The 12,249-nt window shown below is 39.3% G+C and overlaps 1 protein-coding gene across 1 annotated transcript in view; it reads left to right on the top strand.

Annotated features, from left to right (window-relative positions):
• Nucleotides 1-12,249, top strand: part of PRICKLE2 (prickle planar cell polarity protein 2) — a 362,756-nt gene that overhangs the window by 269,097 nt on the left and 81,410 nt on the right. The window contains exon 4 of the mRNA XM_042447451.1: nucleotides 10,306-10,419. Within this exon, the coding sequence (XP_042303385.1) occupies nucleotides 10,306-10,419 (114 nt within the window). The remainder of the gene's footprint in view (nucleotides 1-10,305; nucleotides 10,420-12,249) is intronic.

Genomic DNA, 12,249 nt, shown 5'->3' with positions numbered 1-12,249 from the left:
TGGTGGCCAAACTTTTTTATTAGTGTCCGTTTGTTTAACATGCTTTGGGTAGCTGATAAGGCAGGCTTCTCTGCTTCCCCACTTGTCTCTGTTTTCATACACACTCAGTAGCGGATTGTGAAGGCAGCTAATGTTTTCCTTGACTGTTGTGATTAGCACACACTGCTACGACAGGATCAGCTCTTTTTCAGCTCAAGCCTAATGCATTATTTACTGCAAACATACCGCTGCAACCCAACACCAAAACTCTGTGTTTCTCCATTTCTCCTTCATCATCTCCCCAAGGATGGCGGGGGGGGGGGGAGCTTCCAGCTAGAGAAACAACAAGAAAGAAAATGGGGTCTGAGCAGGCATGAAAAAATATTTGTAAAAAGAAGTTTCTTTTATCGAGGCATTAGCAACTGATTTACATCTGCATAAGTTAAATAGCAGCAGGGATAGAACCAAACTCTGAGGGATCCCACAAGTCAATGGCCAGGGACTGAATAGGAGTCCCCAAGTGTTTGCCCCTCAAAGAAGGAAGAGAACCATTGTAAAACAGTGCTTCCATATTCCATCCCAGCGAAGGTGGCCCAGAAAGATACCATGGTCAATGATATTGAAAGCCACTGAGAGGTCCAATAGATCCAACAGAGACATACAAAAATTGTTTAAAATATTGTATAAAATCACATTCAGGCTACATAAATGTATTATAGGGTTTCCACTTGGGTCCTATCTTCAAGATATCTCATTATGTGCATATATGCAAATACAGGTATTCCAAAATCCCCCCTTCCTCTGCTCCCAAGCATTTCCAATAGGGAGTCTCAACTGTATATGTGAAGCCTAGGTATGTGAGGACAGTCTCTGACTGACTCAGACTCTCAACAGGACATGAATTTTGGCTCATTTGAATTCTTGGAACTGAAGGCAGACATTGACATGATCAAGCTGCCTAGCTGGGAAGACATAAGAAACATGTCCAAAGTGCTAAAGTATGTGCAGAGATGGGTTTCTTCTTCAAAACAATAGGCTGTTGCCTTTTTTGTAGGCAACACATCCAGCCCTGAGGTGGAGGAGAGAAAAAGAACTATGTATTCTTCTGACACAATGGCTGAAGGCAATGGAGTCTCGATTTATTATTCCAGGTTCCCTGCAAGCGGATGTCTTTTGTTCTAAATAAATAAATAGGGCTGGGTCCCAAAGAGTTACCCACAGCCTTTAAAGAAATTCCTCCAAGACTTTAGTCATCCTTAAGGAATATGTAGTTATGACTTTTAAAACCCAAGCACTTTGAAATTTGAGGGGAGGAGAAAAACAACGTAGAGGAATACTAAATAAGGCTGATGGAGCAACGTACACGCATTATGGGGCTAATGTAATTATTTCCCTAAATTCCTTTGAATAAAGTTGGCTCAACTTGAAAGGAATTTTCTCCTTCTTTCATTTTACAAGGCTACCCCCCCCCCACAACATTTTTCCCTTTTAGTGATTGAAGGAGCTGTTAATTTCCAACATGCTTATTATCTTCTTGCTGCTGATGTCTCCATTTAACTACATGTTGTCTGAATATCCCTCTCTATAGGAAAATGGGAAAATAGTATTTTTGAAAGAGAGGCACAACAGATCAATATTTGTTCATTTATTTATTTAGCCTTGCTGTGCTTTGACTGGATGATGAAATTTGTTGTTTGTGAAAGATCCTCCAAGATCCTCTTTGATGCAAGATGAGACCTGCTCTAACAATATTCTTTACTCCTGCCAACATTTTAAAGTTCTTCCTCAAAAAACCTTTGTACTATGTCTCTAGGTGTACCTAACCTAATGTCTTGTGTCCTGTGGCCTTCAATTTGGATTACCATATATACTCGACTATAAGTTGACCTCATGTACTTGTAATGGGGCTCGAGCATACACGTTTTTTGTTTTACGTTGTGGGTACAGAACAGATCCCCCACATAAAACAAGGACACACTGTACTAAGGATTCCATGGACAGCCAAAAAGACCAACAAATGGGTCCTGGAGCAGATCAAGCCAGAAATCTCCCTAGAAGCCAAGATGACAAAACTCAGGTTGTCATACTTTGGACACTTCATGAGAAGGCATGAATCATTGGAAAAAACAATGAGGGAAGTAGAGGGAAGTAGAAAGAGAGAAAGGCTGCATGCAAGATAGATGGACTCTATTAAAGAGATCACAAGTATGAGATTGCAGGAGTTGAGCAGAGCAGTGGGGGACAGAGGGTCTTGGAGATGTCTCATCAGCAGGGTCGCCATGGGTTGAGATCAACCCTGGGGCAGTTAACAACAGCAATTGACTTCAAACAAGGAAGAACATTTATGCAGCTTTTCCACATGGAAGAATGTCATTATAGACTGAGGGAGATCCAGTTTCTTAACCTAGATCTACCTGTGTAGTTCAAGAGCAATTTCTGCCCTGGCTTGATTGTGTTCTTGCATAAGCTGATATTCCTCAAGCATTTCCTAGCTGTAACAAATTGGAAGAATAGCCAATCATATACTTGATTTGATTTTTCTATGGAGTGCAGTAAAGATCATTAAAGTCTTCAACAAATTAAAAGTTAAGAATACTAAAAGGCCCCCTATCTTTGTCTCATAACAATTTATGTGTAACAAGTGTTCAGTACAGGTTGAGTATGTGTTATTCAAAATGCTTGGGGCCAGAAGTGTTTTAGAGTTTGGATTTTTTTTCTGATTTTGGAACTTTTTGAATTTTTGGAATACAAGTAGCATAGTACATACTGTATTTGTGAAGCTGGAAAGAGATGCTATGATCTGTGAAATGGCAGGAATCCAAGTGTAGTGCTTGGTGTGAACCATTTCACAAATAGTTGTCATCTCTCTCAAGCTTCATGAACGAATGAGGAGAAGCGCTGTAGCTCTCTCCTCAAAATGTCATTGGTGCTCAAAAAGTTTAGGATTTTAGAGTATTTAGGATTGGGGATTTTTGGATAAAGGATACTTAACCTGTAATTATAATTAGTTGGATCTACATTTAGTCAGACTACACTCAATGAAATAATTTATACTCCAGGAACTCAAAATCAACTTGTTCCATTGATTTTAGTGAATATGCTGCATGATTAAATCTGGATCCAACCCAGCCATCATCATCATGATCTGCATCTTTATCAGTTGTCATTATGGTACTCTTTATATAGAACACCTCTCAGTCTTGATTTTGTTGCATTTTTCCAAATCCTCCCTTCATATTAATCCTGTTCTTGGTACATACCAGGTTGTAAGAATTTATCTATACTAGTGTGTAATTTTTTGCGTTTTTTAAAGGTACACATTTTGTATAGCTGTTTAATATACACATTTTATTTATTTATTTTTCTTTTTTAACTGAAGTTTAGTTAAAGAGGAAAAGTACATGCAAACTATAAAGTTATTAAAGCATCTTTATATATTTCAGTTGTAGGCATTTTAGCCATTTGCTTTTTAAAAATATATGGATGATTCCGTATGTATTTTATTCTCCAAAATATACCTGAAATCTTTCAAAAGCATAAATTTCAAAGGCAAAGTACACTTTTTCTTGCAATTCATTTCAGGTAGCATGAAATGAATGTTACCAATGAGAATTTCACACCTGTTAAATCCTTTGCCATCCCTAGTTCACAATGTTATATTCAGACACAGGTTTCTATACCTCATAATCTAAAAGAGGAAAGAAGTCCTTTTCCACTCTATTATTGTGAACATATCAGATCATCATGTATATTTTATGTGCAAAGCTTGTATTTCGTGATTTTTCAGTTCTAATTAAGATGGAATGATCAACATATCTGAACTGAAATGCTGACTTTGTCATTGGTTGAACCACTCATTAGTGATCTTTCCAATTAACTAGGAAGGCACACTCATTATCCCCATATTGAAGATGTGGCAGCTGAACCTAGAAGACATACCTTGGTGAAGATCACTTGAATAAATTGGCTAAGAAATGGAATTGGTAATAAATACTGGCTTAGATGGCTGTAGAATCCAACCACCTTCCAAAGAAGGGGAAGTCCAACACCCTCCAAGGCAATGTAATCCACTGTCACAAAGTTGTTAGGAGTTAAGAAGTTCTTCATAATGCCTAAATGGAATCTCTTTCCTTGTCATTTGAATACATTGGTTTATGTTCTAGTCTGTAGTCTCTGCAGCAGCAGAAAACAAGCTTGTTCCATCTTCCACATGGTAGCCTTTCAAGTATTCAAAGAAGGCTATCACGTCACCCCCTGAGTTTTCTCCTCCCTAAGTGAAACATACCCAGCTCCAATCCAAAACAATCCCATAAGGGAGGCTCAACCTGTATGCCTTTTCTTCTGAGGTATCAGGATCGCAGCTTTAGAGATCCTCTTGGACCTGGTTTTGTCCCTAGATGGTCAGATAGTGAGAGTTGTCAGCAGTATCTTTGCCTCCCTCAAGAAGGCAGACCTAACTTCTGTCACACATATTTTGTTCAACATCCTCTTCATTGGGCTACTTTTGAAATGTGTTTGGAGACTGTAGCTAGTACAGAATGCTAGCATGCAATTGCTGGGGGATGTAATTATTCAGCACACATGATTCTGTTGTTGTTTTATTTGCCTTGCCACCCAGCATGGTTCTAAGCCCACTTCAGGGTAGTGATCATGGATTCTAAATAGCTTGGATGCAAGGTTTCTCTTTGTGATCTTGTATCTTGTATTTCCATCTTGACTAGTGAGTATGGGGAAACAAAGAGTTCTTCATTCTGGCAGCCAGACTTTGAGAATTTCTCCCACAACCTATGGGATAAAAAAACTTGTCTTTATAGTGTGCCCTCCACATTTGCTGGGATTAAGGGTGCAGGACCCCCGTGAAAGTGGGAAAACTGCAAATTAAAAAAAACAACACCTTTTTTTAACTACAGGAAAAGCTCTCTAGGAATCTCTAGGGCCTCCAGCACAAGTCTGTGGTCAACATCTGCCAGAAGATGACCATGCAATTGCTCTGGAAATGCCTAGAGAAGTGGCCTAGAAATTTTTAAAATAAGCAAGGCAAGAGAAATCCCACTTAAATTAATTAAGCAAGTTCATTTGGCAATATGCATCCCCTTGGATTCTTGCTGGTTTTACCAGTACATATTTTATTCTGTACCTGTTTTTCTCATAAGTCATTGTTATTCAGCTTGAGCTTTCAGTTTGTAAAGAGCTCTTTCAGTTTGTGTTGAATAGGATAGGTCAGTGATGGTTAACCTTTTACAGACAGTGGTCCGTTACAGACTGCCACTTTGCAGCGGTCTGCCAGCGCTGCTGTTTGCTCTGTGAGGGAGCCGCAGCAGCCAAACCGCTCGGCTCCCGCACGGAGCAAAAAAGAAGCTCCAAAATGGAGCTTCTTCTCGCGTCGCAGTTATGATGTTGCAAGGCACCAATGGTGCCCTCGCGACATCATAAGCGCTGTACGACGTGCAGACGCACAGCATTCGCTACGTCAAGATGGTGGCGGCCGTGTGGAACGGCCACCGCCATTTGTTATGGACAGAGTCCATAACAGGAGTAGGTGCGTCTAGAAGAGACACCCCTTTTTTAAACTGGGACGTCCTGGGGACGTCCAAAATGGCGGTATGTAACACCCCGAGTGCCCAAACTGCAACCCAGACCCCACTTATTTATTGCAAAGTGCCACGTCCCTCTGGATATCTAGTAAGAAACTCTGGCAAACTCTGTGCTAAGGAGACAGCATGTGTGCCCACAGAGTTGGCTCTGAGTGCCACCTCTGGCACATGTGCCATAGGTTCGCCATCACTGGGATAGGTGTTTGGAGGGACAAACTGGACACAAAAAAAATCACATGGAAATGGTTAGTAAACATCTCTGTCTTTGAGGGGCAGACAGTACCAAAGATATGAATTCATTATGGTATGGCATGTACCGCAGTCATTTTGAGGTGATGATGCTTAATGCAATAGTGAACTGTGACCAGTGAGAGCACTTTCATATGATAAAACTGTATGGGAGTCCCAGTTGCTGGGGGAATCCACTTTGACAGTCAATCAGACAGAACATCAATTAGAAACAACTCTGATGAATGCATGAACAAAAGCATTACTTAATGATGACCTCATGGATTTACCTGCATAGCAAGGATGTGAATTTATCTAGGGAGGATGGATGACTATGTGTACAACAAAATATATGACATGATGACTCTTGTGGTCTTCAATGGTGCATTATCTGGAACAGATCCAACTCACTTCAGCAATCCATTGTTCATTCCAGGAGATGAGGTGCAGGTCAGAACCAACCTTTCTTTCTTTCTTTCTTTCTGGTTAGGTTTCATTTTCCAAACTCTTTTGCTCATCCTTGCAGAGCTTTTGCAGAAAATGCTTGAAAGCCTTTGCACATATTTTTCTGTATGATGGCCAGGAAACAAATATTTTACCCACATGATAACGGAATTACCATTCAGACTTTTTGTCTCTTTCTATCTATGATCTGCATCTTTATGGCTTATTACCTTAGGGACCACTGTGACATAGTTTGACAGCCAGGAAAGAATAAATTACTCTGTTTGAAGGGCACAGTGAGTACAGATGCTTAGTAGCAGAAAATCTCAAGTGCTGTAGGATCTACAGAGCGAGGTTGCAGTTCAGTATAGACAGGCTGCATTTGACTAAGAATGTAACCATTCAGAAGCCAACTGAGGACTATGATGCAAGGCTAAAAGGAATAAATAGAAGTTTGGGTTTAAGATTTCATGTACCTAATTGCATGCTACATGGGCAAGCTTCACATTGGTTAAATCTTCCTTAAACTGGTTGTATCTCCTCCTTCGTGTTCAACTTTATTGGCTACCCTGTTCAGGGATCAGGTGAAGGATGCACTATAAATGCAAAGTAAGTGACACTGAGATTTTATTGGTAACCATGTCATTTCATTGTTTTTAACAAGGAGCGTCCTTGGTTGAACAGATTGGTTGCTGGTGAAGAGTGGTGCATGGGGGGAGGGAGCTAATCATGGATCATTGGACACATCTCCTTTGCAGTTTTATGCTTCTTCATTTAAAGCATCTGTTATAGTGATCCATACAAATGTTCCATGGGGAGAAATGGACAAAAGAAATCATTCTGTAACATTGTGAGTGTATTCTGTGGCTGCTGAATACTGGCATAGATGATGGAGTGCCACCCTTATAGTGTGAGGACTCCACAGCTTCAGAGTGTGGTGGAGTCTCCTTCTTTGGAAGTTTTTAAAACTGAGGCTGGACAGCCATTGGTAGGGAGTGTTTTGCTTGCATTTTCCTGCGTGGCAGAGGGTTAGTCTAGGTGGCCCTTGTGGTCGCTTCCAACTCTATGATTCTATGATTTTGTCACTCTTTTGTTCCTGTTATTGAATTGGGATGATGGTTGTAAAAAGCAATGCTAGTAAAGTTTGCTGTTTCTTTTTTCTTTTATTTTTTATTACAGTCTTTTGAATTACATTATTTGACATATAATTCCCCGTTCTTTTAACAATTAAAAAAATAAAACAAATCAATTTCTTCACACCTTGATACAGCAATTCCCTGTAATCATTTCTCAAACAACTGTCATAATTTATCATTACTATAATTTACTTTCTTAACTTATACAGTATTACGTCAATATATAATAGCAACTTTACTTCCTTCTTATGTGTCATAAAAATTCCATTAAATCTAATTCAGGAAAAGTTGCTGTTTCAACTACAGCTTCCAGCCAGCATAGCCAGAACAATTCAGGGAGTTACAGTCCAAAAAGTAATAAAATGGATCAATTGAAATCATGACCAATGTAAGTCACATTAATGTAACAAATATAGTTAAGTTAGCTATGGGTCCCTTTTTGGGAGAAAAGTGGGATAAAAAATGAAATAAAATAAATAATGATGAATCTGCATTGCTCTAAATATGACTCTAATCTCTCATGTTTAGAATCTCTCAAGCACTTTTGTTTAGCCAGGTTTGTTTTTATTTCCTTAATTAATTGTTAAGTCCATATCCCACCTTATGCTTCTAAAAAAAGGCAGCAACAATTTTAAAAAGCAATAATATTTAATCAACATAATATAGTAAAATCAGTTTCAAGCTTTAGAAAAGGATCAGTAACACTGATGAAATTCAGATTACCAACAATTTGAAATAGAGCATCACTTAAATCTGAAATACAAATTATCTTTACCATGGCTTGCTGCAATAGCATGAACTCCTAGAATCTAGCCAAGTAGATTTGCCAAACCTTGGGAGAGAAGGGATAACCTAGATCACCTTGTCTCTTGGGTTAGTGCTGGCACTTTTGTAGGGCTGCATCTGGTATAGGGAGGTTGATAGAGGAAAACCTAGATTCCTGGCATAGGCTTTCAATGTGGTAATGGTGGTCCCTCTGTTAGGATGGAAAATATTCACTGGTAGGTCATGCAGATTGCTTGCAGAAGGATACATTTGTATTATCTTCCGTTCAAAGCACAGGGAGCAGTAAAGGATCACGGAGCAAATGAGATCAAAAATCTGTCCTTGTGGATCTGAAAAGCTGTTGCCAGTTAGAGCAGGCAGTACTTGTCTGTGCCTTCAACTTGCCTCTTGACTTATGGTGACCCCATGAACTTCCCAGAGTTTTTGTAGGGTATTCATTCAGAGATGGTTTTGCCAGTTTCTTCCTGTCAAATACAGCCCACAGCACCTGGCATTTGTTGAGTTCCTTCCATCCAAGTACTAAACAGGACTGACCCTTTTAGCTTCCGAGATCAGACTTGGCTAGATCAGTAAACAATCTGGCCTGGTATGAGGCAATCCCATGTGTTCTAAATACAATGATGAGGGCTGCAGTCACTTGCTGTGGTGGCAAGTCTGTTTTCAGTGTTATCATTGTGGTCGGTATAACCTATGTAGCATTCCTTTAAATAACAGAAACAAAGATAGATATAATATGGAAAGTATTATTCTGTTGCCTTTTACTGTATACTATTCCTTCCTCTGCTGCCAGATCTGCTATGACCTCAAGCATATCTCAGTGTCAGATGTAATTTTAAGAGTGTACGTGATTTGGCAACTGCATGATGTGGGTTGCCAAGTCATTGCAGACTGTGCACAGTTCAAGAGGCTGTCTAATGGAGGAGTGGAAATTGTGTCGTCCTCCAGATATTGTTAAACTGCACCTCTCAGCAGCCCTAGCAACTGTAACCGATGGTGAGGAATGCTAGGAGATGCACTTCTAAAACAGCCAGAGAGCTACACATTTTTCACATTGGTCTAAAGCTTTCCATTTCTCAAATGTTGTCAGTAGAAGTGAGGGTAGTACTTTTGTTTCTGAGAGGGTAAGGATATACCTCCCAAGATGGAGACACATTCTCATTGCATGTTCATTCCTTGGCAGCTGGTTGCTACATTTCAAAATAGCTCCATCAGGAACTTTTTGCAGCAAGCAGTTTTGCATCTTGAGTGGCAGAATCTAGCATGGAATGTTAGTTAAGCATCTGTTCTGTGTGGGTAATTTAGCAGCTGAAGACGTTGACGGTTTCCCACTTTCTAAGCTCTGGACAATGTACTCTCAGATCAAGAAGAGAGGTTGTTAACACTCAATGTTATCTATTACCCACTGTCTCCGCCTTACAAGCATCAGATCAGGATATCATAGAATGTGATGTTAGTTATGGACACTCCAGACTGTTTAGTTAAAGCTCTTTTATTCCATTTAGTTAAATGGAATGAGCTGAACAGGAGATGTGTGCACATCATAAACATGCATATTACCAACAGGATCTCCTGGGACCTAGCCTTGTTGTACCGCACAATGTGCTGCACTTTTCATGTTTGTTTTTAATTACATACTCCGAGACTTAAAGCGAGAGCTCAGCCTTCCGACAGATTTTATCTGCTGATTATTTTCACAAATTGTTACAGAAAAGGCCTTTGGGGCTTAAGTGAGGGTGGAGGCTCAGTTACCCAGTCATAGACTGGATGCCAAGGAGCAGTGCCTTAACCTATGCTTACAAAGGCAGGTGCTGACAGATCTACCTAGCCAAGGGAAACATGTTCACATTCTGGAGACTAACTGAGAAAACGGTAAAGAACAACCTTGGCGGGTTAGCTTTAAAAACTGAAAACAGTTTTTTCTCTTGCTTTGCCCCTTACCCAAACAGATTTCAGTGTCTGTTAAATTAAAAGTATTGGTTTTTGTCCCAAGGAAAGCTCATTGTTTTAACTTTGCATCTTAGGACTCTCTGAGTGTTGCTGCTCAGAGGGATTGGTTGTGTGTGTCTGTCGGTACAAGCAAATATGTCAGAAGCAAAAAACAAGACATTGTACTGCAGTCCCCCTTTTCTAACATTTAGGTTCATCAGTACTACAGCTGCCTACCAGAAGACAAAGTGCCCTACGTGAACAGCCCTGGGGAGAAAGCCCGTATCAAACAGCTTCTTCACCAGCTGCCGCCGCACGACAATGAGGTGAGTCATTTAGAAATAATTGGGGAAATATTGGCTTAGTGCACATAGCAGGGGACAGAACCATCTTTCTGATCTTGCTGCCGTGTGTACCAATTAGCCAGTTAACTGAGTCTCTGGCAATGGATTTGTTAAAAGACTTTTCGGAGAAACCTCCATGGATTTTTTTTTCCAGGTAGGACTCACTTTCCTCCTGTTCTAGTCAAGGAATCACATTTGATTAGGAGATGCACATTTATGGAAAACCTCTTTCAGTTCTAGAAAGCCTGTTTGTTTCTCCATCAGTAGTTCTCACTTTAAACTTTCGTGTTCTGAATTATCTTAACTCTTAAATATGCAATACTTATACATTTGCCTGGAGAACAGATTTTACCGTCAAAGGTAAAAGCTACTGAGAGTTGCTTAAGTAAAATCCTGAAAGCTTTTGACTTCAGATTAAGAGATAAACTGACCTAATTCTCAAGATAAGAATGGCATATCCTTAAATTTTATCTATTAAATAGCATAGTACAGTAAATATGTTTTCAGTACACAGAACTGATGCTAGTTTGTACCAAAATGACACTGAACATATTTTTCTATTATTGTTGTTATTTTTTTTAATCCAACTTTCCTGCTTTAACTGACAACTGAACAATATACAGAATTATAGCCTTAGCTGAGCCAGTACTGGTTTGAGCATTGGACTATGACCTGGAGACCAGGGTCCATTTCCTCACAGGCAATGAAAACCCACTGGGTGTCCTTGGGTAAGTCACACTCTTTGAGCTTCTGAGGAAGGCAAAGGCAGCCCCCCCTGAAAAAATCATACCAAGAAAATCCTATACACTACAGTATTTTTATTACAAACCAAAGACCCATCAGTACAAATAAACAACAGGCAAAAATTGTACAATATCAACATTGACATACTAAAAAAAACAAAACCCTTTTCAGATATTCTGGTCAATTAAGAAAACACTGTGAAAAGTTCACCTTGGGGTTACTGAATGTCAGAAATGACATGAAAGAACACAGCAGCATCATTGACCCCTAGCTCTTTTTCCATGTCTGAGCATTTTGTATTCTTGCAGCTGTATTATTATTCTATATCACTTTTCCAATTGTTTTCCTTTGACATGAATGCTCATCTCTGTTACTAAGCCAAAGAGCCAGTGTTGTCTGAAGACTACTCCAGTACTTTCCAACTGCTAGGGTGGCAGAAACTGGGACTAGTGACAGAAGCTCACCCCATGGGCCTCGAACTGCCAAACTTCCAACTTTACGATTGTCAGAACTGGCATCTTAACAACTAAGCCACCGCATCCCACATCAAACTCTTTATTTTAATCCAGTATCTTTTAATTTTCTGAGATGTCTATCGCATGATTTAAAAGAAAACTTTCCTGTTTGTTACATTTCCAAAATACATTTGATGATCCTTTATACATCTGAGATAATTTATCTTGTGTCATATACCAATGGTACATCACTTGGTAAAGATTCTCTTTAAAATCATAACACAGAGTAAATTTCAGACCTTTCAGCCACATTCTTTACCATTTCCCCATTTGTATATTGTGTCCAAAATTTGTCAGCCATTTTACCATACAGTCCCTTACTTGTTCATCTTATATTTCAAATGCCAACAAAAGCTTAAGCATTTTACTGATGATTTGTTCATTATCTGTACATAATTGCATTTCAAATTCAGACTTAGTCTATTCAAAACTGTACCTTTTTTGTCTAATTTGTATCTTTAAAACAGTTACCTATAAGAAAATCATTTGAAATCCATATCCTTCCCTTAATAAATGCTCTTTTGATTTCATAATATATTCTTTACAAATCTCT

This window comes from Sceloporus undulatus, chromosome 2 (genome assembly GCF_019175285.1).
Source record: "Sceloporus undulatus isolate JIND9_A2432 ecotype Alabama chromosome 2, SceUnd_v1.1, whole genome shotgun sequence".
Classification (NCBI taxonomy): domain Eukaryota; kingdom Metazoa; phylum Chordata; class Lepidosauria; order Squamata; family Phrynosomatidae; genus Sceloporus; species Sceloporus undulatus.
The sequence above is the reverse complement of the archived record's forward strand: the minus strand, read 5'-3'. Positions and strand labels throughout refer to the sequence as shown.